The sequence below is a fragment of the Pleurodeles waltl genome, chromosome 8, assembly GCF_031143425.1.
Source record: "Pleurodeles waltl isolate 20211129_DDA chromosome 8, aPleWal1.hap1.20221129, whole genome shotgun sequence".
NCBI lineage: Eukaryota > Metazoa > Chordata > Amphibia > Caudata > Salamandridae > Pleurodeles > Pleurodeles waltl.
Window position 1 is genome coordinate 1,339,068,301 of NC_090447.1, and position 27,661 is coordinate 1,339,095,961.

The 27,661-nt window shown below is 45.3% G+C and overlaps 1 protein-coding gene across 1 annotated transcript in view; it reads right to left on the reverse strand.

Moving 5' to 3' along the window:
• Positions 1-27,661, reverse strand: part of AASDHPPT (aminoadipate-semialdehyde dehydrogenase-phosphopantetheinyl transferase) — a 195,300-nt gene that overhangs the window by 100,577 nt on the left and 67,062 nt on the right. Inside the window, exon 3 of the mRNA XM_069202342.1 lies at positions 5,142-5,263. Coding sequence (XP_069058443.1) covers positions 5,142-5,263 — 122 coding nt within the window. The remainder of the gene's footprint in view (positions 1-5,141; positions 5,264-27,661) is intronic.

The following is a 27,661-nucleotide window of genomic DNA, read 5'->3' on the forward strand; positions in this document are numbered from 1 at the left end:
TCTACCAATCAATAATATTTTAAAAACATCTTCTCACTATACTGCCAGAGAATTAAGCGCAGGTCTATTTAGCGGGTGTTGTGATTCATCCTGACAAGGCCTGTGTTTATTACTTTCACCGCCCTCCCCCCAACTTAATTACCCAATTTCTTACAGTCAGCTGGTATTATTTCAAATGTATGGCACAGAAAGTTAAGGCTTAAAACTACTTTACCATACAGCTTAAAGAATGAGAGACTCTATTAGCGGTCAAACGCCACAGTTGAAGGTCCAAAAACCTGAGTTTAAAAGTGAAAAAGTAGGGGATTTCATGGGTCACAACCAGATTTCTTAAACTGCGGTTTGTTAGTGAGGTGCAGCTTCAGGTTTAAGGCAGAGAGGGCTCAGGACTCACACCCTTAAAAAGGACATGACAGGAGAGGAACCTAAGACCTGACAAGCAATGTCTACACATTGGCATTTGAGGAGCATTTGATAGATAATCATACAGGTATAGGTGTAGCATAAATCACGAACTTGGAACACTCTTGTCAGGATAACCAGCACTAGGTAAGCAGAATTTGGGCCAAATGGAAAACTCTGAATTTCTAGTGAATCCCCCAGGAAAAAAATCCACTGAAACCTCCAACGAGTTGGCCTCACTGCAATATCAGGACATTAGAGCCTGAAGAATGTAAAACATCCTTCCTGCGCTGACCATGGGTATAATCTTAATTAATGCTTCTATTTTGCGCTGCTTGTGATGTCCCCACGAGTCTATTATGAGTCTGTTAACCTCTGCCCTGTCTTTTGCTTTAGGGTAATCCACACTCTAACTTTGTTTCTGTTTTTGCACAAGGACTACATTACACTTGAGGAACAAAATCCAAGATCCTCTCAATCGCAAAGCAAAGGGTAGAGAAGCATTATGTCCATCTTCAGAGGGGAGAAATGCATTGTCTCAACGAGAGTTTGGAAGGTGCCTACAAATGCCTCCCCTTTTCTGGTTGTAAACGTTCTTATTAGAAAAGAAGAAATGTAGCATCTAAATTGTGGATTAGAAAACGACTACTTGCCATCATTCTAAGCTCCGCCTTCCAGTTTTTTGTTCTTTTTAACAATTTCTGAGATAGGGCTTTAAAATGCTTCCTGAAAGTGTTTCAAATTAAGACATTTCCCGTGGCCACTTTTCATGCTCTGGTGCTTTAACTGAATTTGTCTACATGTAGTGTCAATGGCTTCTACGACCACGGTTTAGACTCTCAGAATATGAGAAGGACCCTCATATACAAACTGTCCTGGGTCTAGATGTTTGCAAAAATTCTGAACAATTCTCCCCTTCCTGTTCAAGATCTTCTTTGTACCAGACAATAAGACATGGCATAGAGGCACTCTCTGAATCCTTCAATTCCACAAAGAAGCACAACTATCACTGATGCATTCACCTGGAGCTAGGGTGTCCAACAGCATTGGAACTTAAAGAACAGAAGTCTACTGGTGTTACTTGAAGCACATATCCATATTAGTGCTTAGATAACTCAGGGCTGCTGGCATCTTTAAACCCTGAATATAGTATATCCTCGTCTAAGGTTCATCCCCATCATTATATTCCCGAGAGGGCCTAGAGGAGATTAAAGAAGATCTGGATCCAGTCTGGATGTGCTTCAAGAAACACAGAGATTGCACCAATACCCCGCATCTTGGCTCATAATGTGGCCACTTTAATCACACTGCACCTGGCAGATGAGCCCCAATCAGAGCAAAATAGCCTTGGGTTGCTTGTGTTCAGGTAGGATCTGGCCTGCAAGTTTGACTGGACTCGTCCTATTAGAGCAAAGTCAAGAATGATTTGCATGTGGTTGGGTCCAAGTGAGTGGCATGGTGAGACAAAAGAACAATGGGATGGAATGCTACCTGAGCAATTGCCAGGGGGTAGACTTATTGCAAGCACTCAACCATCACCTTTCTTGTGTGTGATGTACCACCCTAAGCGGGAAATGTATGCCCAGACATAGGTCAAGTGCTTACTATGCCACTGAAACCAAGCAACACCAACAGATGAGCCCCAATCAGGGTGAAACCAGACTTGGTTTGCTTGTACTCCACTTTAGGGAGGACCTAGCCTGGCAGCACAGAGGGACTGTTCCTACTGGAGCAGGGTCAAGACTGATTTGTGGGCCAAAGAACAATGGGTTGGAATGCTACCCCAAGTGATTGTCAGTGATTAGATTTGTTGCAGGCATTCCTTCCATCAATTGTTATGCATATGAGGGACAGTATGTGGGGCTTGAGGAGAGAGACTGAAAACATCAAGCTAATACAGTCTTCTTTTTAATGAAGTGGTCCAAAGCCTAACTCATGTCCATCACATTCTCCAGAGAAAGGAAATCCTTTGCAAGGATAGAGTCCAGATTTGCCGGAAAGGTCTAATTTTGTAAAGCCCCAAGAAAAAAAAATCACATAGTGTCAGGGCAAAACCGAGTGCAAATAGGGATAGCAGGGTTTTGCACCATGTGAAAGTCAGCTGCCAATGCCAGGGGCTTGGTAAACACCTGGGGACCGCTCTTAGACTAAAAGGTTCTGTCCCTACACTGGCAGTGCTGGTTTCTGATAGAAATTGTAGTACATGCATGTCAAAGTTAGCATCCACAGGACTTTAGCCTTTTTAACTTCTGCAGGGTCAGGAATCAGTTCAGTTTGTAAAAGTCCAGAATAACTTGCATGAAAAGATATTGAGTAATGTCCCTGCCCCTTGCAGAACTCAGGACTTTTTCATCTTAAAAGGAGATGCCTATCAAACTCCAGAAGTAGGTGTTGGGATGCTAAATGAGGCAAAAGTAGACTGGACGGTTGGGGTTGGTGGATGGTGTGGGCCCGAGTAAGCTGTGGAGCATAGAGGCCTTAGACCAATGGAAGCACCCTGCAATGGTGAACAGCTTGGTTTAGCGAGCCTGGTCAAAAGAAAGCCATTTGCCTCTGCACCACACTTCTACTGGGTAAAGTCTGGAAGTAAAGAAGTGAAATATTTGAACATGTGCCAGGTGCAGCCTTAGTTGACAAGGATGCTGTTCATATTAACGTACTTAAGGGACAGGCTTGTATTGTTTTTTTTCTCATATATCTTGAGACATTCTGACTTCTTTCTAGCATGACAGGATGATGCCTTGCCTGTGGGAAGAGGCCATCACTACCGCAAACTGAGCAGGCTTCTCAGGCACAACAAGATGTCTTTGGGTGTCTGATATACATTGATCATAAATATGAAGATTCCTACATTGAAGAATGCCCTCCTCTAGCTTTCATGTTGTAGTACCCGGGGCGCAAAGGAAAGAGCATGATTTTCCGAGGCTGCCACCAGAGCTTAGATGCCCATAAGTCTCGAGGAATAGTGCTTTCAAAGATTTGACCATGACTGACCCATAATGTCTGGTCAAGTTCAGGTCTTTATGGTTTCAAGTAGAAGAGTCTGAATCATTAAAGTGTGATCTATTGTGGTGAGAAGGCCTGGGGTATGGCTCCATGAGGGCTCTAACCGTTCCTAATGGCCCTGTTAAAGGCCCTGAAGTAGGTCCAAAATGACAAGAGGCAAGGGATTGCCAGTGCCAGTACAAACAGGTGGCCTGCAGACTAGGGCTGTGTCTCAGGTGCTGAGAGTTGCACCAGGATTGGCAGAAGATGCATCATAGACATCAGAAGTTGAGGTTGAAGACCTGGTAAAGGATCTCTATCTTTTAACTTGGAAGGTACATGGGAAAAGGAGTCAGTGGAGTATTGATGACAGGATCGAAGTCAAACCTGCTCTCACATTAGAGGAGGGGCTAACAGGATTTCAGCACATGCAAATTCAGCTATTTGTGATCAAATGTATCAGAGGAGTCTGACCAGTCTAAGATGGTACCCCCTCTTCTAAGAAGGGAATTGCCATGTAAGAAGCCATCAGAGTTTGAGTTATGACCACGAGTACCAAAATATACTTCCAACAGTCACGAGTCTACGGTTGAGCTTATGAGCCTTATATTAAGTCCTTCCTCTCTAACATCTGGCATAGCAGGAAGACTATTAGTGGGGAACCTGTGGTGACCTGTTTAAATACTGGAAGAGGTTGGCCTGCAAGTTTCCAGAGAGAAGAGAGACAATGTTCCAAGAGAAAGGAAACATGCTTGATCTCTCTCTGCAATAGTAGCCAGTAAGACATGCCGGCTATACCCAACAGTGCTACAGTGGCTGGGGCACTGACACCTCCATGGAAAGTGGGCTTGACCCAACAGTGCAATGGTGTTTCCGGAGAAGAAAAGGGTTTGACTCCTGGAAGGCCCTTGGCACCCGTTCTTCAGAACTTAACATCTGGACCCAGCTAAAACAGTCTGTCAAGTATTGGGAGAAAGATGGTGCATGACCTGTGGCTTTCACAGTTTCAGGTGTTGCTCACACCAGTTGCACAGACAAGTGAAGATGATCTCTTGCCAGGAGTGAGAGAGCCCCTAGGCAGATTGTCTACTACCTCAAAGGCAGAATGGGTGCTTGGGGCCGCAAAACATACTCATATCCTGAGGCTTCTTCCTCATGATGAAATCCACTGTCTCCTGTGGGACTGTTGTACCCTCTAGACAAGGTGATTCCAAAGTGACTATGTGCTGACTGGTGGCACACAAGGGTGTAGGAGCTCACCAAATGACTGCCAAACAAGAAACAGAGCTATGCTGGTCTGCTGCTACAAATTGTTAATGACACTACACACTATATGAGGCCGGAGCTTAGCACCCTAAAGCAAAACAATGCGAGATACCCAGGTAAAAAAAATCAAAGGCACGAAGAAAGAATATGGTTGAATTCCACATACTTTGAAGGCATAATTGAAGTGTAGTGGGCACGCAAGCATGTAGAGAAGAATCCAGGCTACATATAACAACACATACATTAATGGAACAAGCTCGAAAATCAACATTTGAAGAGCTTTAAACTCCTGACAACGACAGAAATATCCACACCTTAAGGAAGTGAACAAACAGGACGCACATTTACAAACAAGGAAGCATTCATGAAGTAAAAAGGTTTTGATTTATAGCGTTCACTCCCTGGCTAAAAAAGGGGAAACAACAATAGCTAATTGGAACAGAACCAATAGAATGAAAACATATTTTTTTTTTTTTAAATGTTCCTACCCAATGCCTGTAAAATGTGTGAAGCTGAGTCCATTCGCTATCCACACACTTAATTGACTTCCATTCCGTCTCTGTAAACTGCCGTTTCATAATGCGAAAAAACTCTTCAACTGAGCCGCTGCCTGCAAATTCAGAAAAACATCTTAATGACAGCAGTAACAACAGTAGGCCATATATTTAAATTATTTTAAGTAGCTCCTACATGCATGCTAACATTTGGGAAAAGTGAAAAGGAAATTAGTTCTGCAATGAAGTGAAGCATTTTATAAGCACAAGAGAGTTAAAGTAAAGGCATATTTACAGGAAATAATTGGGACCTCTCTCTTTTTCTGGTTCTTTTCTCTTTGTCGCTGATCTTATAATATTTTGCTGAACTTGTGAGGTTTCATGTCTTTCTTACCTCTCGTTAAGTATCGTATCCACCTTTTTGTGTCTTTGTATCTGAACATTTCTCCTAAGTGCACTCAACCCCAAGTATGTGAAAAAATGTATACACCGTTAAATATGACAGAAGCAGATCCCGGTGATTGCTGTACCTCAGTCCCAGTCGGCATCGAAACTCTAAAAAGTTCAGCAGCCCACAGACATGCCAGCAGTTCTCTTTACATTTCTGATTAACCCCGTTCTCAGTCCCTTGATTTTCTGGAAGCATAATACAATACTCATTCATTACTTCTAACTTGTTGCATCAATATTGCTCCCAACCCACAATTGCTAGCATTATTTGCTACTGTCAAGGCTCAAAAAATCATAAAAATATTACTAGAGCGGCAGGTCGAGTGACTTAAGTAATCTACTCGACCTAACTAATGTACTTGACCCGTAACAAGTCTCAAATTGTGTGATCCTAGGCAAACAGTTTACAGAGTCACCTTTTTCTTAATTCTCACATATGATTGCACATTCAAATATGTTAGCTCAGCATTTCTGCAGTACAAAAATAACTATTTTGTTTGATTAAGTAGGCTAAAGTTTGCTGCAAGCATCACAAGAATCTAGCCCACATACCCATGAGGTCTAGCCCACATAACCTATGACTTTTTTTAGTTTACTATCAACATTGCCATCAGGGCAGGAGTGTTTCTCAGTTTGTTTAAATACTCAGTTTTAATAAATATATTACTAAACCATAATGTTGTAACATATTGTCATCTACACACAGTAACTTTCCAAGAAATGTCCAAAAACCTCTCCACTAACGTGCAGCTTCACTGATACAACTATATAGTGTATTAACTATCTGTGAAAATGGGTTTCAGAAAACATATCCTTTACACATCAACACGTAAAGTATTCTGATTTGTTTTCAACCTATTAAAATATTTTTTCATCACACAGAAATATAAAAAAGGGCTTTCACAAATACTTTTTGAAATGTTTGCACAGTTGACTTAGGGGGTCATTCTGACCCCGGCGGTCTAAGACCGCCGGGGCCAGGGTCGGCGGGAGCACCGCCGACAGGCCGGCGGTGCCCCGCAGGGCATTCTGACCGCAGCGGTTCGGCCGCGGTCAGAAGAGGCAAACCGGCGGTCTCCCGCCGGTTTACCGCTGCCCTTAGAATCCCCCATGGCGGCGCAGCTTGCTGCACCGCCATGGGGGATTCTGACACCCCCTACCGCCATCCTGTTCCTGGCGGTTCGCCCGCCAGGAACAGGATGGCGGTAGGGGGTGCCGCGGGGCCCCTGGGGGCCCCTGCCGTGCCCATGCCAATGGCATGGGCACGGCAGGGGCCCCCGTAAGAGGGCCCCGAAAAGTATTTCAGTGTCTGCTAAGCAGACACTGAAATACGCGACGGGTGCAACTGCACCCGTCGCACCCCTGCAACTACGCCGGCTCAATTCTGAGCCGGCGTCCTCGTTGCAGGGGCATTTCCTCTGGGCCGGCGGGCGCTCTTTTGGAGAGCGCCCGCCGGCCCAGAGAAAATGTCTGAATGGCCGCCGCGGTCTTTTGACCGCGGTGCGGTCATTCAGCGGCGGTACCCTGGCGGACGGCCTCCGCCGTCCGCCAGGGTCAGAATGAGGCCCTTAGTCACTTAAATATTATATGTTAGGAAAAACCTGACACCCTACATCCTTTTATTTTACATTCTAAGCAGCAGGTCACTCAATTCACCTTACAAAGTCCTGGTACTCTGCAGTCCAAAGGAAAATTATTTGTAAGAAAAACTGACTTTTGACCTCTGTCTGTGAACACAGAGTAAATGTGACATTAGAACAAGTTTTAAAGGCATCTTTTATTGCCCGCCACTTTTCAACTGAACAGAACACCTGTTCAGTGTTAACTGGCCAGAAGGGAGGAGTAAGTAGTAAAAGTAGCTCACCTGATCAAATAAATCAAATAAGACTCGGCAATGCGAGTGGTCAATGGATTTTTCAAGCCCTGTACTGTGCACTCATTACCAAGTTCAAAAGATTTTTAAAATGTTTAATTTAATCAAATGCTTGTTGCTGATCAAAGCCTCATTCAAATGTAGTTTTTTTCATCAGCAAACTACACAGAGTTTCTACTTTGGTGGCATACTTACCAACAAGTTTTATGTAAAATTCAGTCATATCTGTAATAGCTTGCACATATTTCTGCTTGGGTTTAATGCAGTCCTTGGAAATTTCATGTCCTAGACACTCCGTCTCTGCACACCCAAATTTGCATTTGGTTAGTTTTAATGTCAATGCTTTCTTCTCCCCAACTCTCGCAACACAGCTATCAGTTTAGCATTATATTTGCTTACATTTTTACCATAAACGAGAATGTGGTCTTGAAAGATGACAGCATCTGTTATCACGTTTCCTTCAAAAGCCGTTTAAAGATTGAAGCAGCACTTGCCAGACCAAATGGCATTCTGTGGTATTGAAACAACGTTTCTGAAGTGACAAGTAGTAGTTTCACCTTCTCTCCCAACTCCACTTGGTGGTATGCACTAGTCAGAGCCAATATTTCCACAGGCATAGACACTACTTCATGTAAATTTATGAGTGTGTGTCTACACATCCAAATTCCTTTATTAACATTATGGAGATCGACACAAAATCTCAAGTTTCCTGTATTTTTGACTGATATCACTCCAGGCAAAATACCGGGAGATGACTATAGTTCTGATTACTTTCTTGACACAAAGACCTTTTAACAGCTCTTTTAGTTTCTCTCTATATGTTATAGGAACATTATGAGCTTTATGTCTGACTGGTACCATCTCTTTCTATATGATCTTGTGTGTATAACCTACAACAGTCCCCAGCTCTTGCTTAAACACATTTGGAAATTTCAACATTAGATCACTCATAATTCTGTCATTTCCAGCACTATTTCCAGCACATAAGGGTGGATTGGCATTTGAATCCCCACATTTTACCAGCTCTTATCGATGTGCTCACTCCATTTACAGGCTTACCTTTTTCAGCTACATAAATTTTACTTTTAGTGTCTCTACCTACAAATTCTAGATCTGCCCAGAAATAACCACTTATATAATTTTTGTGTACCCTCTCATACCTCTTTGGTGAACATCAGGTCACTCCCCAGGTTTCTTTCAATAAAGATTCTACTACAATGCTTATCCATGATCATGAACCATTCATCATCTCTACTTCTTTGCCATTCGCATGCACCAAATATTTTGAAAAACTTTTAGCTTTTTTCCAGAACACACAAAACCATTTTGGGATTTAAAGTAGCATCATCATCCTCATCTGTTACACAATTAGCTTAGGTCCAAATATTTCTTTATCTACTCTGCCAAAATGGCCTTACTTCATGCATTTATTTCACGTCTTTTCCAGAGAAGGACAATTTCCCAACTGATAATAAATGTGCAAAAAATCATACAGTAACACAGTGAAAACTCCACAAAAATACACCACAGAGGTTTATAAGAATAGATAATATTTATCTGAATAAAATAAGGTCAAAACCACAAAGATCCTATAATCAAAAGTTGAAATATCATTTAAAAAAAGTTTAAAAGAGTCTTAATCCTCAGAAATAAACAGTGGTCTCTTTGTTACACACAGTACCTGGTATGCATCAAAAATATCATGCACGGAGACCACAGAGGGGGAGATGCGTGGAAAAAAGGGTGTTGTATCGGATTTTCCAACACGGCACAGACGATGCGTTGTTTCTTTTCATGCTGCAAGGGGTTTGTGTCGTTTTTCCGCATGCAGTCTTGGTTCCTCACTGTGATGTGGGGATCTTTTCACACCCAGGGATGATGCTGGAAAAATCCTTGACGCGCTGGAAGTGGACATGGGCGCTGCGTCGATCCGGTAGGCCATGTGTTTAATTTTCCGTCATCAAATTTTCGTTTGGGAAGTCCGGGCTGCGTCATTCCGGTTGGCTGTGAAGCGATTTCTCAGTCGCAATGCAGGCTTTGCATCGATTCCGGCAGACGGTGCGTCGATTTTCGACACACAAGGAGTTTCCTGTAGAGATGAAGTCATTTTGGCCCTGAGACTTCAGAAAACAGGAGGCAAGCTCAATCCAAGCCCTTTGAGAGCACTTTTGGGGAAGGCAGAGTCCTTCTCTGCACAGTCAAAGGCCAGCAGGGCAACAGCAGGGCAGCACTTCTTCTCAGTAAAGCAGTCCAGATGAGTCCTTTGGGCAGCCAGGCAGTTCCTCATGACAGGGTGCATGTGTAGGCCCAAAAGTGTCTGGATTGGTAGGGTCAGAAACCCAGTCTATATACCCAAAAATGCCTTTGAAGTGGGGGGGACTTATAAGAGTGGTTTTGAAGTTCACCTTTCAGTACAGTCCTGTCTGCCAGGGACCCAGTAGGGGGTTTGGTAGTCCATTGTGTGAGAGCAGGCCACTAGCCATTGAAATGTAAGTGTCAGGCCCTCCACCCTTTCAGCCCAGGAAGACCCATTAAATATACAGATGAGTGCAGGTGTGACTGAGTGTCCTGTGTTTGTCTGGGTGAAATTCACAAGGGGGCTGTCAAGCAGCACTGGCCAGACGTTGACTGGAGAAAGGCTGTAAGGCTCAGATGGTTTTTAAGTGCAGAGAAATGTTCACTTTCTAAAAGTGGCATTTCTAAAATAGTAATATAAAATCCAACCTCACCAATAAGCAGGGTTTTCTATTACCATTCTGGCCATACTAAATATGACCTGGTTACCCCTTTCTGATCACAATCTATCACTCAAAAAGTTTATGAGGACAGTTCTAATGCTAGTCTATGAAAGGAGGAGGCCTCACAGTAGTGGACAATGAATTTAGGAGTTTTTCACCAGGACATGAAACTTAATTTTTTTATTGTCCTGCCTTTTACCTACATAGCATCCTGTCCTATGGGTTACCTTGGGACTACCTCAGGGGTGACTTATATGTAGAAAAAGGGGAGTTTAAGGCTTGGCAAGTACTTTTAAATGCCAAGTCGAAGTGGCAGTGAAACTGCACCTGCAGGCCTTGCAATGGCAGGCCTGGAACATGGTTAAGGGGCTCTTAAGGTAGGTGGCACAACCAGTGCTGCAGGACCACTAGTAACATTTAAATTACAGCCCCTGTGCACATGTAGTGCACTTTTCTAGGGTCGTATAAGTGAATTAAATATGCCAATTAGGTATGAACCAATGTTACTATGTTTAAGGGAGAGAGCATATGCATTTTAGCAGTGGTTAGCAGTGGTAAAGTGTGCAGAGTCCTAAAACCAGCAAAAACAGTGTCAGAAAAGTGGAGGGAGGCAGGCAAAAAGTTGGGGGATGATCACCCTTAGGCTGCCAGGTCTTATACATGTGTATGACAAGAATAGATAAGCACTGGGTTTTTGGTGCATGTTTGAAATCCACCTGTGAAATAGCATTCTTGAGAACTCGCTTTTTGTGTTTGGAATTAAGATATATAAAATGTATAACAATAGGTTTATGAGACAAGAAACAGTAATTCCGGATTTATATTCTGTACTCTTGAAGTGAAGAAACTAATCTCTAAGAAGTAGTTGATCTTACATAAATTAAAACCTGAGGCCGATTTTGGAAAACAAAAACTATAATATTAATAATACATTTTTTTTTTAGAAACTGAAACCTTGCATCTTTGAGTGTGCTGACTGAGAGAAGTGCCATATGGAGAGAGACAGATTCTGCATCACAGGTTGCAGCATGATGGGGGATAGAACTGCAGTTGGACCTAGTCTTTTTTGCAGGGTCTCCACCAGATTTTTGCCTTCTGTTGTTGTACCCGTTTTTGTTGGCATTATGACTCCGTGCAGTTTTTCCCTGCTAACCAGAGGTAATGTGCTTCTGCTCAATCATTCAAACAAGATAAAACTGGCTTACACTTAATTGCACAGTTAATTTACTTGTAAGTCCCTAGTAGATGGTACTACTTGCATTCAGGGCCTGTATATTAAACTAGTAGGCCTGCTGCCCTCTTTGTGCCACCCACTAAAGTAGCTTTTTAAAACGTGCCTCAGGGCTGCTTGTGTAGATTGTGGTGTAGTTTTTAAACTGCCATTTCGACCTGGCAAAATACACCTTTTTCCAGGCCTAAAACTTCCTTTTTAATACTTAAAGGTAAACCTCATAGCGGGCCCTAAGGGCTCATAAGACAGAGTGTGTTGCATTTAATAAGCAGAACGTATGGTTTCAAGTCAGTGAAAGACTCCTAAACTTGTTTTTCAGTACTTTAAGACCTACCTCTCCCATTCACTAACATGGGGTTACCTTGTTACATTTAATAAGTGATAACTTTCATTTGGGAGCAGGGAAAGATACAGGGCCTCAGTTGACCGCCATGGCATATTACGAGTAATGCTGGCCTATGGAGCAAAGAAAGCTGTGATCCCGCTGACAGACCACCTCGGTCACAAGGCAGCACAAACAGGTCATCGGAGACAGTCTTTCCATTGGACACATTATAAGGTTGCACAACGCCAATCTGACCGTGGTGATCCAACCACCACATCTCAGCAGGCGGGGAATGGACAGTAGAAAGGGAGACACTCACCTGCAGGCAGCCTAACACGTCGGCTGCCGCCATGGAAAGCATCATGCAGGCCCTGTCGCTGTCAATCATCAATGGAGCACAAAATCTACACCGCCGTGAGCGCAATTGACCGTAAGTAGAAATGCCTACCTCTGTTATTTTCCGTAACAACAGATCTTTGTGCTGTCATCCACATCATATGGGGGGGTCACGCTATAGGCACCAAATACTTGTCTCATTGTGTACACAGTCTAAATCATACATAAAGATGGACCCATTCAGTCACAATACGTCCCTTTGGGCAGGTCACTCACACTGTGCAGCAAAACCTTACAAAACACATGCCCATACATCTCAGGCAGAGGGATAGTGAAGGCTACACAACATTGTCTAACACATCACCAAAAATCTACAAATACAACTCACACACACATTCCTTATAGGCCATGGACTGTCAACACATACAACTCACATATGTATGGATGTGGCATGGAACACAAACCACACTCCTAGGAAACAGCCCTGCAATGGACACACATATCACCCACATCACAGCACAATGGTAGGACAATGGCATGCACAATACACAGAGACAAATAGACAAAGAGCACTGTGCTAACAATACCTGCACAGTAGGGCTGAGGGCATCAGGAGCACTCAGGGAAGGAGGCTGCACTGGGACACATATCACTTTGCACACGCCCCTCAAACAACATATGCACAGGAAGTGGTCCTACATGTGTCACATGGACAAACAGTACTAGACCCAAATGACATGCCCATCTGCACAATGTGGAAGTGCAAGTCAACAAAGCACATACAACTCCAACTAAATGGGACATGCATCTACAGGAAGTAGCTGTGAGGGTACACAAAGCTAAATGTACACATGCACAGTGAAATGCAAAGCTAGCACCATTAAACAGATTCCATGTCTGCACAACCAAAACTCAAGCTGACACACATTAGATGAATCCATAATTCTTATCAGGGGGACAAGTCTAACATCATACATGCTCACATTGGACAACACAAGATGAAATACTTACCACAACAAACAGTGCATATTGCTATGACACCACCATTGCATTTACTCCCACATATCCATACATTCAACGTCTACCTTTGTCTTGTGGGACACCAGCACTGCCCACAAAATCGGATATTGCAAACAATAGCAAATAGGCTGAAACACACACAACTGTAGGCACCCAACTTAAGTTACTGGGAAACACATTAAGGTACGAAAAGGAATTGCAGGACAAATGTGCACCCAAAACAAAACAACTCTGTGTGTTTACTAAATTTAAATAGTGGACCTGAAGAATCCAAAGCCATTGGTCAGCCCTTGTAAATTCCAACAATTACACACTGTTGTGCCAAAACTTGACTCCCAACTGCCAGGGAACCGCCACAGGAAGAGGCATCACAGGGCCAGGCTGACACCTCAGCGATCATCCTTGGGGGGAGGGGGAGGAGTCAGATTTGGGACGTGGGGTTAGGCATGGGAGGGTTGGGCTTTTTAATGGGGGAGAGGTATGGGTGCTTACAGGGAGGGCAGAGGAGGCCTTGGCAGTGGAAGGGAGGGGTTGGGAGGTGGGTGGGGGGGCTCTTGATTTTGGGACGTGGGGGTAGAGGGAACAGGGAAAAGGTCAAATAAAAAAATGGTTTTTAGGGACACTGGGGAAAGTCATCAGAAGGGGATCGGGATTCAGAGGTCGAGGGAGTGCCTGCGGGAATGATAGCTATGGTGGATGGTAGCTAACTGTTGGCGTGGTGATTGTGGGTATGCTGGATGTTGTGTATGTGATGCTGGGGATGGTGGGGGTGTGTAGGGAAGTTGGACTGTTGTTGTGGGTGACTGTTGTCTGTTTGCATGCAGGTGTATTTTGTGGTGCTTATGTGTGCTCCTCTTGTGTGTTGATGTGGATGTGTGCGGATCTGTCTTAGTGCTTCGGCTAGTTAGGGGAAGAGGGGATTTGGAGTGGGAGGTGGAGAGGGGACAGAAGGTGGTGGGTGACAGGCTGCCATCAGTGTGGAGGCCAGAACCTGAAAAGATCTCTGTAAGCCAGACACTGCACCAAGAATGCCTTCCAGGAATGCATTGGTCTGTTGTAGCTGACTTGCCAATCCCTGGATGGCATTCACAATGGCGGTCTGACCCACAGAAATACTTCTCAGGAGGTCAGCAGCCTCCTCACTGAGGGCAGGAGGGGTAACAGGGGCAGAGATGCCTGCTGCAAAATAGACTTCCACCCTCTTGGGTGAGCAGGTTCGGCCAACTTGGTGGGGACCAACAAGAAGGACGGTATGTCCATGATCACACTTGAGCAACAGCTCTGATTAGCATACAGTACCATGATGTCAAATAGGCCCCATCAACAAAATCCACCTAAGTGGTTCATACATGTGCCATACCATATGCATGCATGCCAACTGAACTGTCAACAGTTGCTCAAAGGAAAATCAGGATCTCAGACAACTGCAATTGCATGGTTAAAGTTCTGCAATCACAATAACCATTCAACCATTGACCACAGCCACCTGGTGGCATTCAATAGTAGTAGGTCATGCACACATCTCTTTATTGCATATAAACGGCCCAACAACAAAAACTGAAGATACAAAATCATGCCATGTTGAAGACAATAGTACAATATCTTGGAGAAGGTGACATGGAAATACACATCACAATGAAAACATATCAACAATGTACACTTCACCGAGTGAAATGTGTCCCAGTAGAGTCATGGAGCTAGCATTAATGTTGCTTAGATAGGCCACACATTTGGCATGAAACTGGACACTGTAGACATCATGTGCAATATGTTAGGGAGAGATGTCCTCCAAATTCACAGCATAATGAATCAGCAAGCCCCATGGTAATTACCAATTATGTCTTGCACCCCTTACTATGACACATCTGGCAGAAGCCATTAGTCCCTTGAATGTTGGAGAGGCCCTGAGATTTGCAAGTACTTGTTGAAGGCCCTCAACATGTTGCCCAATTGGAAGCTATATCACTCTTCACATTTTTCGTCATGCAAACTCAGACGTCTGACTGTAGACGAATGCCTGTACCCAAATACATGTTATTTCTACATAACTGCAAGTCACTCCATGATGTATGCCAACAGTCAGGGCACAAACCTTACCCATTACACATGTGCAGTGCACCTTTCCACCTGATGCTGCATCAAGAGCATAGGGGGCAGGTCCTGAACCTTGATCCCCTGCTGCCCACTGCCAAGCACTCTGTGCTCTACACTGAGACTCTCTCCTGCTTTGTATTGCCTGCATTGCCCTTCGTTGGCCCGCTGTCTTGCGGGTACCGTCCTCTATCAACCTCAAGGTCTGTCTGGCCTTGTACTGCCCTCTGTTTTCTATTTTGACTGCATTGCCCTCTGTTTTTCTGGCTTGACCGCAATGCCCTCTATGTGTATGTTGTTTGTGTTGTCTTGACTGCATTGTTCTCTGTTGTCCTGCTGCTCTCGTTCTGCGCTCTCACTCGTTGTGCCCCCGGCCTTCACCTCCTTTACCCACCATTTTGCTTTCCGCTTCCATCGCTCACCCAAACACCAAGCCCTGCCCTTCCCAGGACCTACTTAATGGTGGTCGCAGTTAGTCCGCACAGCAGGTGTGCGCCGCTGGCACACCAAAGGCAAGCTTGTCTGTGTGCAGATGCCGCTTCAGCTGCTCCACGAAGACCCCCGCCGGCCCATCACTGCCAACCGCCAATCCGGAGAGACATCAGCATTGTATACTGATCAACGCAAGATCCCTCTGCAAACACACCGTGGATATATGTGACACCATAACACCCTCAACCTGGTACTGATGTTCATCACTCAGACATGGCTCATGCTCTCATTGGCCCCGGACATCACCTGTGCCACCCCTGGAGGCTACAAAATGATTCACAAAGATCACCAAAACAAGGATGGAGGAGGCATTGCCATCAAGGACAGCCTCTCATGCACCACTCTCGAAGATGAGACATCCCATTTCATGGAACATCTTAACTTTCTCATCAGAATCAATGCCACAACCACTATCAGGGGGACTCTCACATACAGACCCCCAGACCCCCATCCTGGTTTCTGCAACATTGCCAACTTCATCGCCCCGCTGGCCATCAACTCAACAGACTACTTATTCCCAGATCTCAATTATCACCTGTACAATCCCCTCAACCACAACTCCACCAACCTCCTGGATGCCTCAGCAACTTATGACTCAGACAACTGGTCACCAGTCCCATCCACATAGCTGGACACATCCTCAAACCCAACTTTTCAGGGAGCAGCATCATATTCTCACACACCTCGGAACTCACATGGACTGACCACCACCTGGTACATTTCGCTATAGTTTACAGATCCAAGCCCTCGACCACCCCACTGACTCTCCCCCTCTGTAGATGGAAGAAAATCACAGAAGCTCAATGGAGCAACACCCTCCAATCCAACAGACCCACACTTTTGGACAACCTGGAACAAGACGGCAACAAACTATCCAACTAACTCGTCAACTGCGCCAAAAAAGTAGCCCCCATCACAAGCTCCACCTCGAGAACATCCAGTAAACCAGCTAGATGGTTCATCCCTGAACTCCGCAACTGCAAGCAACTAAAAAGACAGTGGCACACCAGCAGATACCAAACAGACCGCTCAACATATAGTAAAACACTGAAAGATACCATCTCCGCATCAAAGAAACAAAGAAGATCGCACGCCTCAACCACATTGAGGAAAGCACCGACCGCCCAATGGAACTTTTTAAGATCACCAAAGAGTTCTCCTGCCTGACAGCCACCGAAAACTCCATCCAACCGTCACAGACCCTCTGCGACTCACTGGCTGAATACTTCCACAACAAGATCACAGCAATCCACAGCAATTTTCCTCATCAACCCACCAGCATCAAACACCTACTCACCCCAGAAGGGGGATCTTACAGCCACCTGATCACAGACTGGATGCCCTTATCCAACCAGGAAACAGTGGACTTCATGAGATCAACCCACTCCAACTGACCCAACGACCCTTGCCCCCACCACATCTTCAACATGGGCAAGAAGGAAATCGGCCATGTCCTCACTCCCATCAGCAACACATCCATCAGAACAGCCACTATCCCCAAAACCAGGAAACAAGCTGAAGTCAAGCTACTCCTAAAAATCACCTACATCAGACCCCAGCGAACTCAAGCCATCAACAAACAACTGTCTGAACACCTGGAAAAATACAACTTACTGGACACCTCCCAATGTGGCATGCCCACCAACTACTGCACCGAGACTGCCCTCATCTCTGCAACAGATGACATCAGATTCTTCCTACACTGAGGAGAGAAGGTGGAGCTGATCCTACTCAACCTCTCCACCGCACTCGATACCATCTCCCACTACACCCTCATTTCTGGACTCCACCAAATCAGGATCAGAAGCAACAACCTCAAATGGATCCACGCCTTCATCACAGGACGCACCCAGAAAGTCTGCCTCCCTCCTTTTACTTCAGAATCCAAAAACATCATGTGGAAAACCACCCAGGGTTCCTCCCTCATCCCCACCCTGTTCAACACCTACGTGACATATTGGCAGCGATCCTATGCTCCCACGGACTCAAAATCGTCTCATATGCAGACGACATGCAGGTCGTCCTCTCCCTCACGGAAGGACACGCCTCACCAAGAGACCTCGCCCCCCCCCAGAGAAAACTTTGGCAAAATTATGTGCCACATAGCGGACTTGATGAGAGACAACTGCCTCAAACTTAACACAGACAAAACAGAATCAATCATCTTTTGAAACAACTCCCCCCTCCGGATGACTTAGCGGCCCTCAGCTCTCAGACAACCCTCAACCCCAACAGTACACATCTGAAATCTCAGCTTTATCATAGACAGCAAGCTCACTTTCAGACAACAAGTAAATATCATGGCGTCATCCTGCCACCAACTCTGCATGCTTCATTACATTTTCAAATGGATCCCCACCGAAACCAGAAAAGCAATAACCCAGGCCACCGTCACCAGCAGTCTAGACTAGACTACAGAAAAGCCCTATACCTGGGGCTCCCTGCACAACTCCTCTGCAAACTCCAGACCATCCAGAATGCAGCAGCAAGACTCGTCCGGGATCTACCCAGAAGAAGCCACATAAACCCCCACCTCAAGTACCTACACTGGCTGCCTGTACACAAGATGCAAGTTCAAGGACCTCACCATTACCTTAAAGGTCCTCCACATCATCAGACCCCACCTCATTAACCACAGGCTCTCCTTCTATCAGCCCACCAGGGAGCTCAGATGAACTAACCTCACCCAAATCCTTACAATCTGTTGCACCCGAAATGGAGGCTGCGTTCCTTGGCAGATCGTCACGAAAACGACCTGCCAACCCACCTACAAACCACACCCACCCTCACCGAATTTAGGAGAAAACTCAAGACATGGCTCTTTGAGGAATAACCTAACCAGCTTGCAGCCTCGACTCCCAGCGCCTTGGTACCCCCTGGGGTGATAAGTCACGCTCCGTAAATCTATTGGATTGGATATTCACATTGTGGCTTTAAACACTATGCCTGCCTGTCATGTCCCTCATTGCTACTTCAGTTGTACATGCCAAATGACTTGCTATGACGGGTGAGGGTATGTGTCAGCCAATTAACATTGGTGACACACTCCAGTATGTAGCACAACATGAAATGTATCCCCATTGTAATGTCCTAATCCACACACAGTGTGCCATGCACACATATGTGATGAAATACAGACATCATCCCATCATAACAGGTAGACCATGCATGAAATTGCAGCTCACAAATGTTTACTAAAGAGAAAGGGACACATGTTGACATGTAGGCACAAGGAATGTTGGCAACAGTGATGGCACATAAATCGTGTCAATAGACATTCCCCATATCCCAAGGGAAAGTAGTGATCCATTGCTGCAGCCAAAGGGCAATATAATCTCTGCCACATGTATTTTGGACATGTTCACATTACAGAATGAAGTCAGGCACTAGCATCCATCATACGTTGAAGACAAATAAGATTCTGGGTGGCAGATGCCTATATACACATTTACCCAGACAAATGTCAGAGGACAGTTACCCATCACCTACTTACTTTTGGCATGGAACATTTAGGAGTAGTGGTCTGTTGCATAGAAATTATACCCATGACACAACAAACAGTACTTGATTGATCAATGAACACAGCCATATGTCTTCCCTGCAGAGCAAGTGATTTGTTACTGGGACAATAGGCAAGGGACATCAGTATACCACACATGATATCTCAACACAATCATTCACCTACTGTGTGGCACATGGTTCATCCCTAATTGCCAGGGGGAGCTTTCAGAACCTCACTCAATCACATGGCAATGGGAAAGGCGGGAATATGCCATGTACTCACCCACTTGTGGCTGCTGTGCTGCCCTCAAACGCCTATCAAGCCACCACCAAAATGAGGTCCATTAGGGGAGTCATGGTCAGATGGGCACCCCGCCGATGTTGGGAGGACATCCCCAGCTGGGCCTCTGCGATCTTCTGGGCCCAGCATCTCAGGTCCTCCCACCTTTTTCTGCAGTGGGCGCTGCGCCGGTGGTGGGCCCCCAGGTTTCTCACCTTTACCGATGGCTCTCCATATTACCTTCCTTTTGTTGTGTAGCCATTTTAGTTATAGCTCCATGCACGTTATTTTAGCACACTAGGCCTGCTGCTGTGCACTTTAACCTAGACCTTTTATTCAGCTTCGTTTACTATTTTTTAACAATAGCCACATTTGCGGTCTTGTTTTATTTCTATCTAGTCGTTCCTTGCCTAGGCCAGCACTGTGTTCTTAAACAAAACATTTCTTTCACTCTGTGCTTCTCTCAAGGCTACACTAAGATAGGTTGCTGGTAAACATAGTAAACGTTTTGTCTCTGGTATTCATAGAAAAACACACATCCTTACGTAGGGACATTTTTTCAGAACATCAGTTGTTTTATAATGATTATAAAAACACTGCCCTGTCCCATACACATTAGAGGAAGATTCCAGCCAGATGACCACGACTGTATGCTGATTGCTGAACGCTTCGCTACAGCTGCTTATGCAGACTTCAGGTCTTTGCTCAGGTATGGGGGATGATGTCTTCCCAGGGGAACCTGAAGGGCAGAACTAGAGCTTAAAATGCTGTGCTCTAACATAGCCTAGGTAGGAATTAGTCTATTGACTCTAGTGACAATATGATAGCTTTATTTCTATTCTTTACTCTCCTTGTCACAATTTTAATCTTGTCAAGCTTTATCATCCTGGTTATTGTAGTATAAGCTTTATTGTCTAAGATGTAGTCGCTTCATTAAAATCTTATTGAAACATATACTGCCTCTGCTCGTCCTTGTATATGAGAGACTAATGTAACTGAGAGAAACGGATGAGATCTGAGGGACCACGATTTCCTTGAGGAGTCAATTGTGTCATGCGCTCAGCTGCCCAACCATCCCTGCTCTTGGGTAGAGATGAGGCACTGCTAGTTAGCCGGAGCAAAACCCGGATTGGGGCGACAGGTGTCACCTGTAGTGGGTCAAGACTCAGTCTCCTACACTGTAGGCGATTCTGCCGCTCAAATCCAGTAGTCTAATTAGAATAATGAGAGCCTACGCGACACTTTGAATGGCGTTGACCTGCATGAATGCAAAAGACAAATCAACAGATCATGTTCACAAGTCTCATCACAAATGGTTGCGTCACATACATGTCAGTAACATCCAGCCAGAACTTTCCTCTTTGTCAATAATCCCCAAGTGTGACACATATAAGCCAATATGTACAGGGAATGTCTGCAGACATACATTTCTCAATCTGCAGATCAACCCCTCCACCCTGCTCAGGCTCTACAATGACTAAGCAAGCTTATTGACATCAGGTAGCCCATGCTCTAGCAACCTGAGTGAGATCTGAGCCACTATGAAACACATCACACCTATGTGGCTTCTGAAGGGTAAACTCCTTAGGCATGAATGGACCAACACATTCACACTATGTGAGAATGACTCACTGTACACAGTCCCTAAAGGCAACTGCCAGAGTATAAACTCAAACATTACACATGGGTAACAATGAAGTGACTGGCAAGGTGGGTACAAAAAGTGTCTACCCTGTCCACGTGTGGACATGTGGCTAAACAAATGCAGACTCATGCCACTTCAGGTAGTAAGGTTCTGTGTTATGTATCTATACTACAGAGCACACGTTTGGACATATGTGTCTGTCCTACAGAGATGGCATCCAACAAATAAAGGCATGCACTGTCCATTTTCTGCTATGTGACTAGGCTACTGAGACACATATCATAGACTCCCATGACTCAACACACTGTCTGTACTTTGGGACTGTCATTTATGCAATAAGCCTGCACAGGACAAATATGACGTGTGAGGTGACAACAGGACTGTGGGAGTAAGGGACCAGTGGACTAGATTAGTAATTTACCTCTGGACCCATTCATAATCTTGTCAAAGGAATGAGGCATTCTGGGCAGGAGTTTGCACCACAGCCTCATATTGCCCACTTGACAGGATCTGCTGGGGTATAGGAAGTGACCACAGTGCCATAGTTGTATAGCCACAGTGACTTCACCCCAGCCTAGGCTAGGACCCATACTGGGAGATACATGTGACAGGCCCCGGTCTCTGCAGGCTGAGCAGATAGAACCTACATGACACTACATTCCCATCACTTCCATGCATGACAGCGCATCATGTAGCCAACAGCTACTTGGCATTTGTTGTATGTGACAACCAGAAAAGGAAGAGAGTCATGATATGCCTTCCAAACAACACTTTAGCAACAGCAGTTGTGTAAAAAAGTATCTGTGGCACCGTACACATTGCTCATATTACTCACAACTGAATCATACAACATGCATATTCAGCTCATGCTGTCATGCACATACATGTTGTCTGACATAAACAACAATCATTAGTAAATAGATGTCAGTGGATGGCAGCAATGTCTCCTCACCTAGTTATGTATACCCAACACAAAGAGGATCTAGGAAACCCAAAAACCCACACAACATAATGCGGATAAACTCAACATACTGCAATGACCACCAATACTAGCACATTGACCCTCCTATTGATATAACACAGACTGCAACAACAGGCACATAAGTAGCCAACCTGGCACACATGGGTACATTCTCATCTGTGAGGAGGGAAAGGAAGGTGAAATACAAAGAAAACTGTGCACATGAGAGACTTACCTGCTCCTCTGGTGCTCCATAGAGCTGTCTATACCAGGGTAGGACCTCATGCACTAGCCTCTCTAGCTCCTCTGGAGAAAAGGCAGGGGCCCCATCACCTGCTGGACGTTGCATGATTGCTTCCAGAGGCGGTACACAGCACCTCAAGTCGTGGAGGTCTTGCTGACAGCAGTGGAGGGACTCAAGTGAGTGATTCTGCAGAACATGGCTGTCATCTCCGCCACGTACGAGATCCCCACTGTCGCCGGACACAGCCAATGGCCCAGGACTGCCACTAGCAACAACATTAGCCTATGGCTGTGTCCGCTGTGGTTGCAACCAACTACCTCCATGACTACTTCCATCAGCAGTCACGGGCGGTTCCTAATGTCCAGTGGAGTAGGTCATGGAGCTGCCATTTTAGAGGCCTGAAATGCGGTACTGGGCTTCAAAAACTGTGTGCCATCTCCAAAAAGTTTGTTTTTAGCTCACAAACATGCTTACCCTGTCCTATCATATAGGTCCTATAACTCAAACATCATTGTAGTATGTTGCAGGCACAGATAGCATTTTACCGTAGGGCTCAGTCCACCCCTGTCAAAGGTAATTTCTGAGGTCGGGATATCCAGTCACATTTCGAGGGGGAATTGTGATGCACATATCTGAGTTTGGTCCAGATACATGTTGTGGGCATGTGTGGCAAAACATAGGGGTCACATGTGATGCTTGTGTTATTAACAACATGTGTACTGGCTGCAATGTCTATGGCTTCTACAATGCCTTGTCACACGTTATTATTGACATTCATCATTTATATAGCTGGGGACACAATGACTAATGTTAGAACTCATTTCCTGTCATACATAGGTACTCAAGGAGATGGCGGCTGCGTCAACCACCAGTCTAACGTTTACTGCCAGTCTTTAGACCATAGAAGAACGACACATCATTCTCCTGTATCGTCTGAGTAGGCAAACAATAGTGGACTTATGTTGTCAGTTGGAGCCAGAGCTGATGCCAGCTATTAGTTATCCAACCAGCTTTACCACCCATTGTACAAGTCATGTCAGTACTACACTTCCTAGCCACAGAGTCCTTCCAACATACAGTGGCCCTGTCAGCTGGCGTGTCACAACCTATGCTCAGTATGGTTTTGAAGGATGTCCTCTCAGCAATGTTGAAACATCTGGACAGCTACACCCGGTTTCCACGACATGAGGACTTAGCCCATGTGAAGGCTGACTTTTATGATTTTGCACGCCTCCCACACGTGTTCAGGGCCATTAATGACACACATGTTGGCTTGGTGCCACTGAACAAGTATACTGCAACAGAAAGAACTTCCATTCTATCAACGTGCAAGTTGTATGTTTGGCGGATCTATACATTTCACTGGTCTGTGCCCGTTATACCGGGTCAGCTCATGATTCCTTCATTATAGGGAACAGCATTATTCTGCAGCTGACGTCACAACTGTATCAAGAGAGGGCCTAGCTGGATGGTAAGTCACATCTGTCCTGTTTGTGTATGTGCAATGTCTGGTGCTACAATTCTGATAAGAGGGACTCATTGTTGCACATGTGTCCCATTCCTTAACAGGAGACTTTGCATAGCCAAACCATCTTTGGTTGTTGATGCCAATGAGGAATCCAACTACGTCAGGAAAAGTCTGCTTCAATGAGGCCCATGGAAGAACACGCAGTGGAGAGGGCTGTTGGGCACCTGAAGGCCAGATTTAGGTGTCTGGACCGGACTGGTGGAGCCCTCCTCTACTCACCCAGAAAAGTGTGTCAGATCACTGTGGCATGCTGCACCTCCACAACATTGTCTTGGGGAGGAATATCCTGTACATCCCAGAGCATGGGCAGCCTGCAGTGCCACAGGGTGAGGCTCATGAAATTCCAAGTGACGATGACAGAGGTGAAGAGGAATTAGCTGACTTGCAGGAAAATCTCATCAATAGCTACTTTTCTTGAGTTTAAGTATGCCATGTAACATAATCACTTTGACTGTACGAAGTACTGTAGTTGTTAGAATGTGTGGACCTGAGTGTTTTGGCAACAACTAGGGAGCTAATACTCTGCTATATTCAGCCAAAGGGAGCTTGAAGGTTTAGCCTTTGACATATCCCCACCTTGATGTAGCTATATTGTTTGTGTCACTTTCATTGCAATGTAATTTCCTTTCCAGATGCTTGCCATATGAATTATGGAATAGGATTTTATTCAGGCCTACACTCATTCTTTTGTCTCTGTACAGGTACCTTCACCATGACATCCTCATGTGGACATTTCAAAGTTGTGATATTGGTAGGTATCTGATGCTGTTCCAAAAGGACGTGGACATGGATTGTTCCAGGTAATTTAGGTCACAGATTTGGGGTGTATGAGACCTGTGCCAAGGCAGCTTGAACAGTGTTTGGGTGGAAGGTCAGAGGTGCACATTATACTTGTTTAAATGTGCTGTGTTGGGCCAACTGCATCCCCAGTGACCTCACCCCGCTGGCTCACGGCACCCCTCCCGCGTACCATACCTCCATGGGCCTGTGCCCTTGCTACAAGGTGCCCGCTCACACTGGTTCCAGGACCATTATTGTCCAAGTTGTTTTGATGTGCCTCAGGACCCTGGACTGGGGGGCACAAGATGGTAGATACCGTTGTAGGGGGCAAATGGCTGCCTGTGATATCGAGGCATCTGGGCTGGGAGGTGTTGATGTGGCCACAGTGAGACTCACTGTTAGGGTCTGACCTGGTTATCCAGATAGGTCTGAACCATCCTCCACGTCCAGATGTCCAGGAGTGTCTTCTTCACTAAGGGCTTCATCTATGTAGGTATCCATCCAGCAGGTTGACCTGTTGATATGAAAGATACAATTTTACTAGTTGTATTGTGACATCTACCTTCAAATGTTTACAGTGACATTTTGCAAAGCCCTTCATTGCAGGTTATCCCATCATGACAGGTATCCATGCTATTGATTAAACTGACCTGACATTTGTCAAGCATGCCAATTCCATTTAAGTCAAGCAGCTGCTGAATTGTGCGGGACATTTGCACTTGGCAGGATGAGCAGAGACTTACATATTGCCACCAGTGCAGGTAAAACAGTGGCTGGGCAGGATGTGGCTTTGACCATTTTGAGGCCTGGTTGATTATCATGCGCACAGACCCAGGAGTTAGTTGTATATGTGATTGGAGTCATCATGTGGCCAGTGCTTTGTATGTGTCTGCTGCCAATACCATTCTGATGATGCATCTTGAGGCCTTTTGGATCATTGTTTTGCACACAGGTTAAGGTGTCCTTCCTGGCCTCACTATTTTCATCTTGGGTCAGCGTGTCAAGATGCAGCTAGGTAGCAAGACACATCTATGAGTTGAGCATGATCTGTATCTTGGTCCCTCCCAGGTGAGTAAACTTCATTTGAGAGTTCACTAACAGATGAACTGTGACAAGTGGACACTGGGCTGGTGATTTGAGTTAGCGAAACACGGCCCACTGGACTTTGCAGTCATGTCACTCCCTCTGCTTCTCAACACTTGACAATTAGTAACCTCCCAGGTGCGTAAACTTCATTTGGGAGTTCACTAATAGAGGCACTGGGGCAAGTCCACACTGGGCTGGTGACTAGCGTTCAAGGAACAGGCCCTCATGTGAGTTGCAGTCATGCTACTCCATGGGTATTTGGACAAGTAAACACTGGGCTTGAGTTTGGAGTTGGAAAGACAGAGTCTCCTGGCCTTGGCAGTCATGTAACTCCCTCTACTTCATACACTTGGAAAATGTCATCCTTCCAGGTGAGTACACCTCATGGGTGAGTACCAAAACATGTTTTTTAAAGAGGGGAGCCCTGGACTGGTGGTTGGAGTGACAGTAAGACAGCCTTCTGTGAGTTGAATTCATATAACGCCCTGTACTACATACACTATACAAATGTTATCCTCCCAGGTGAGCACATGTCAATATAGAGTGGAGACTCAGGGGTCTTTGGAGAACAGAACACTGAGCTTGTCGTTGACGTTACAAAAACTGGGCCTCCTGGAATCAGGGTTGACGTTACAGAAACTGGGCAATCTGGTCACTCTTTCTAGTACACACTATTCATATGTTAGCCTCCCAAGTGAGTACACAACAATTGGGAGTTAAAAACAAGGGTATTTGGTGAAGAGGACACTTGGCTGGCTGAGTGGAGTAACAGTGCCTCCTGGCCTTGGCAGTCATGTCTGTCCCTATAATACACACACTATTCATATGTTATCCTCCCAGGTGAGTACACTACAATTGGGAGTTAACAAACAATGGTATTTGGTGAAGAGGACACTGTGCTGGTGGTTTCAGTAACATTAACAGTGCCTGCAGGGAGCTGTAGTCATGTCAGTCCCTTTGCTACACTCACACTTGACAAATGTTATCCTTCAGGGTGGGTACACTTCAATTGGAAGTTTCAAACAAGGGTATTTGGAGAAGGAAAGCCTCTTCTCATGTTTGGAGTAGTAGAACAGGGGCTGCTGGGAGTTGTAGTCATGTAACTCCCTGTAATACACACACTATACACAGATGTTATCACCCCAGGTGAGGACACTTCAATTGTGAGATGCCAGACAAGGGTCTTTCGACAGGTGGACACTGGGCTAGTAAGCAGGGTGATCGTGAAAGTGACAAAAGATGAGCAGTGAGAATGCATAACACAGTATTTTGGTGACATTTTTAGGTTAATGACTTACCAGACTCCATGCCCCGAGGTATTCCTGGCAAGCCCTCAGGTTGCAAGGTGGCCAAGACCTTCTACTCCAAGGGACAGAGTTGTAATGGGGAAGTAGGAGGGCCACCCCAAGACTTCTTGGCCTGCAGCTGGTGCCTGGAGATAAGGGAACGGACCTCTCCACTGAGGTTGTTCCACCTCTTACTGATGTACTCCCTTGTGCGCAGTATGGTGCCTACAGCATTCACTCTGTTGACTATCCTGACCCTCATTTCCATTTTCCTACTGAAAGGAGTATGCTGAACGTGTGCTCCAAACAATTGTGGCTCTACTCCTATGATTTCATCCACCATGACTCTTAACTCGTCATCTGTGAAACTGGGACTTTTGGAACGTGAAATGCTGGAAACAAATGTATAAATTTAGAAAAGTGAGAGTGACTTAATAAAGGGGGGTAGTGCAAAAGGGCCTGAATGGACAAAAGTGTGGGAAGAGTGATGTATAGGATGGTGACAAAATAAATGTGCCTAGTATCTGTGCAGTGTGGGGAAAAAGCTGATCTGTCTTGCTGGGTGTTGCTGTGTAAACGCAAAGGATTGTGGTGTGTGAAGGGGTGTATTTTATAGTGTCCCGTGCAGGTGTGTCCAGTGTGGCAAT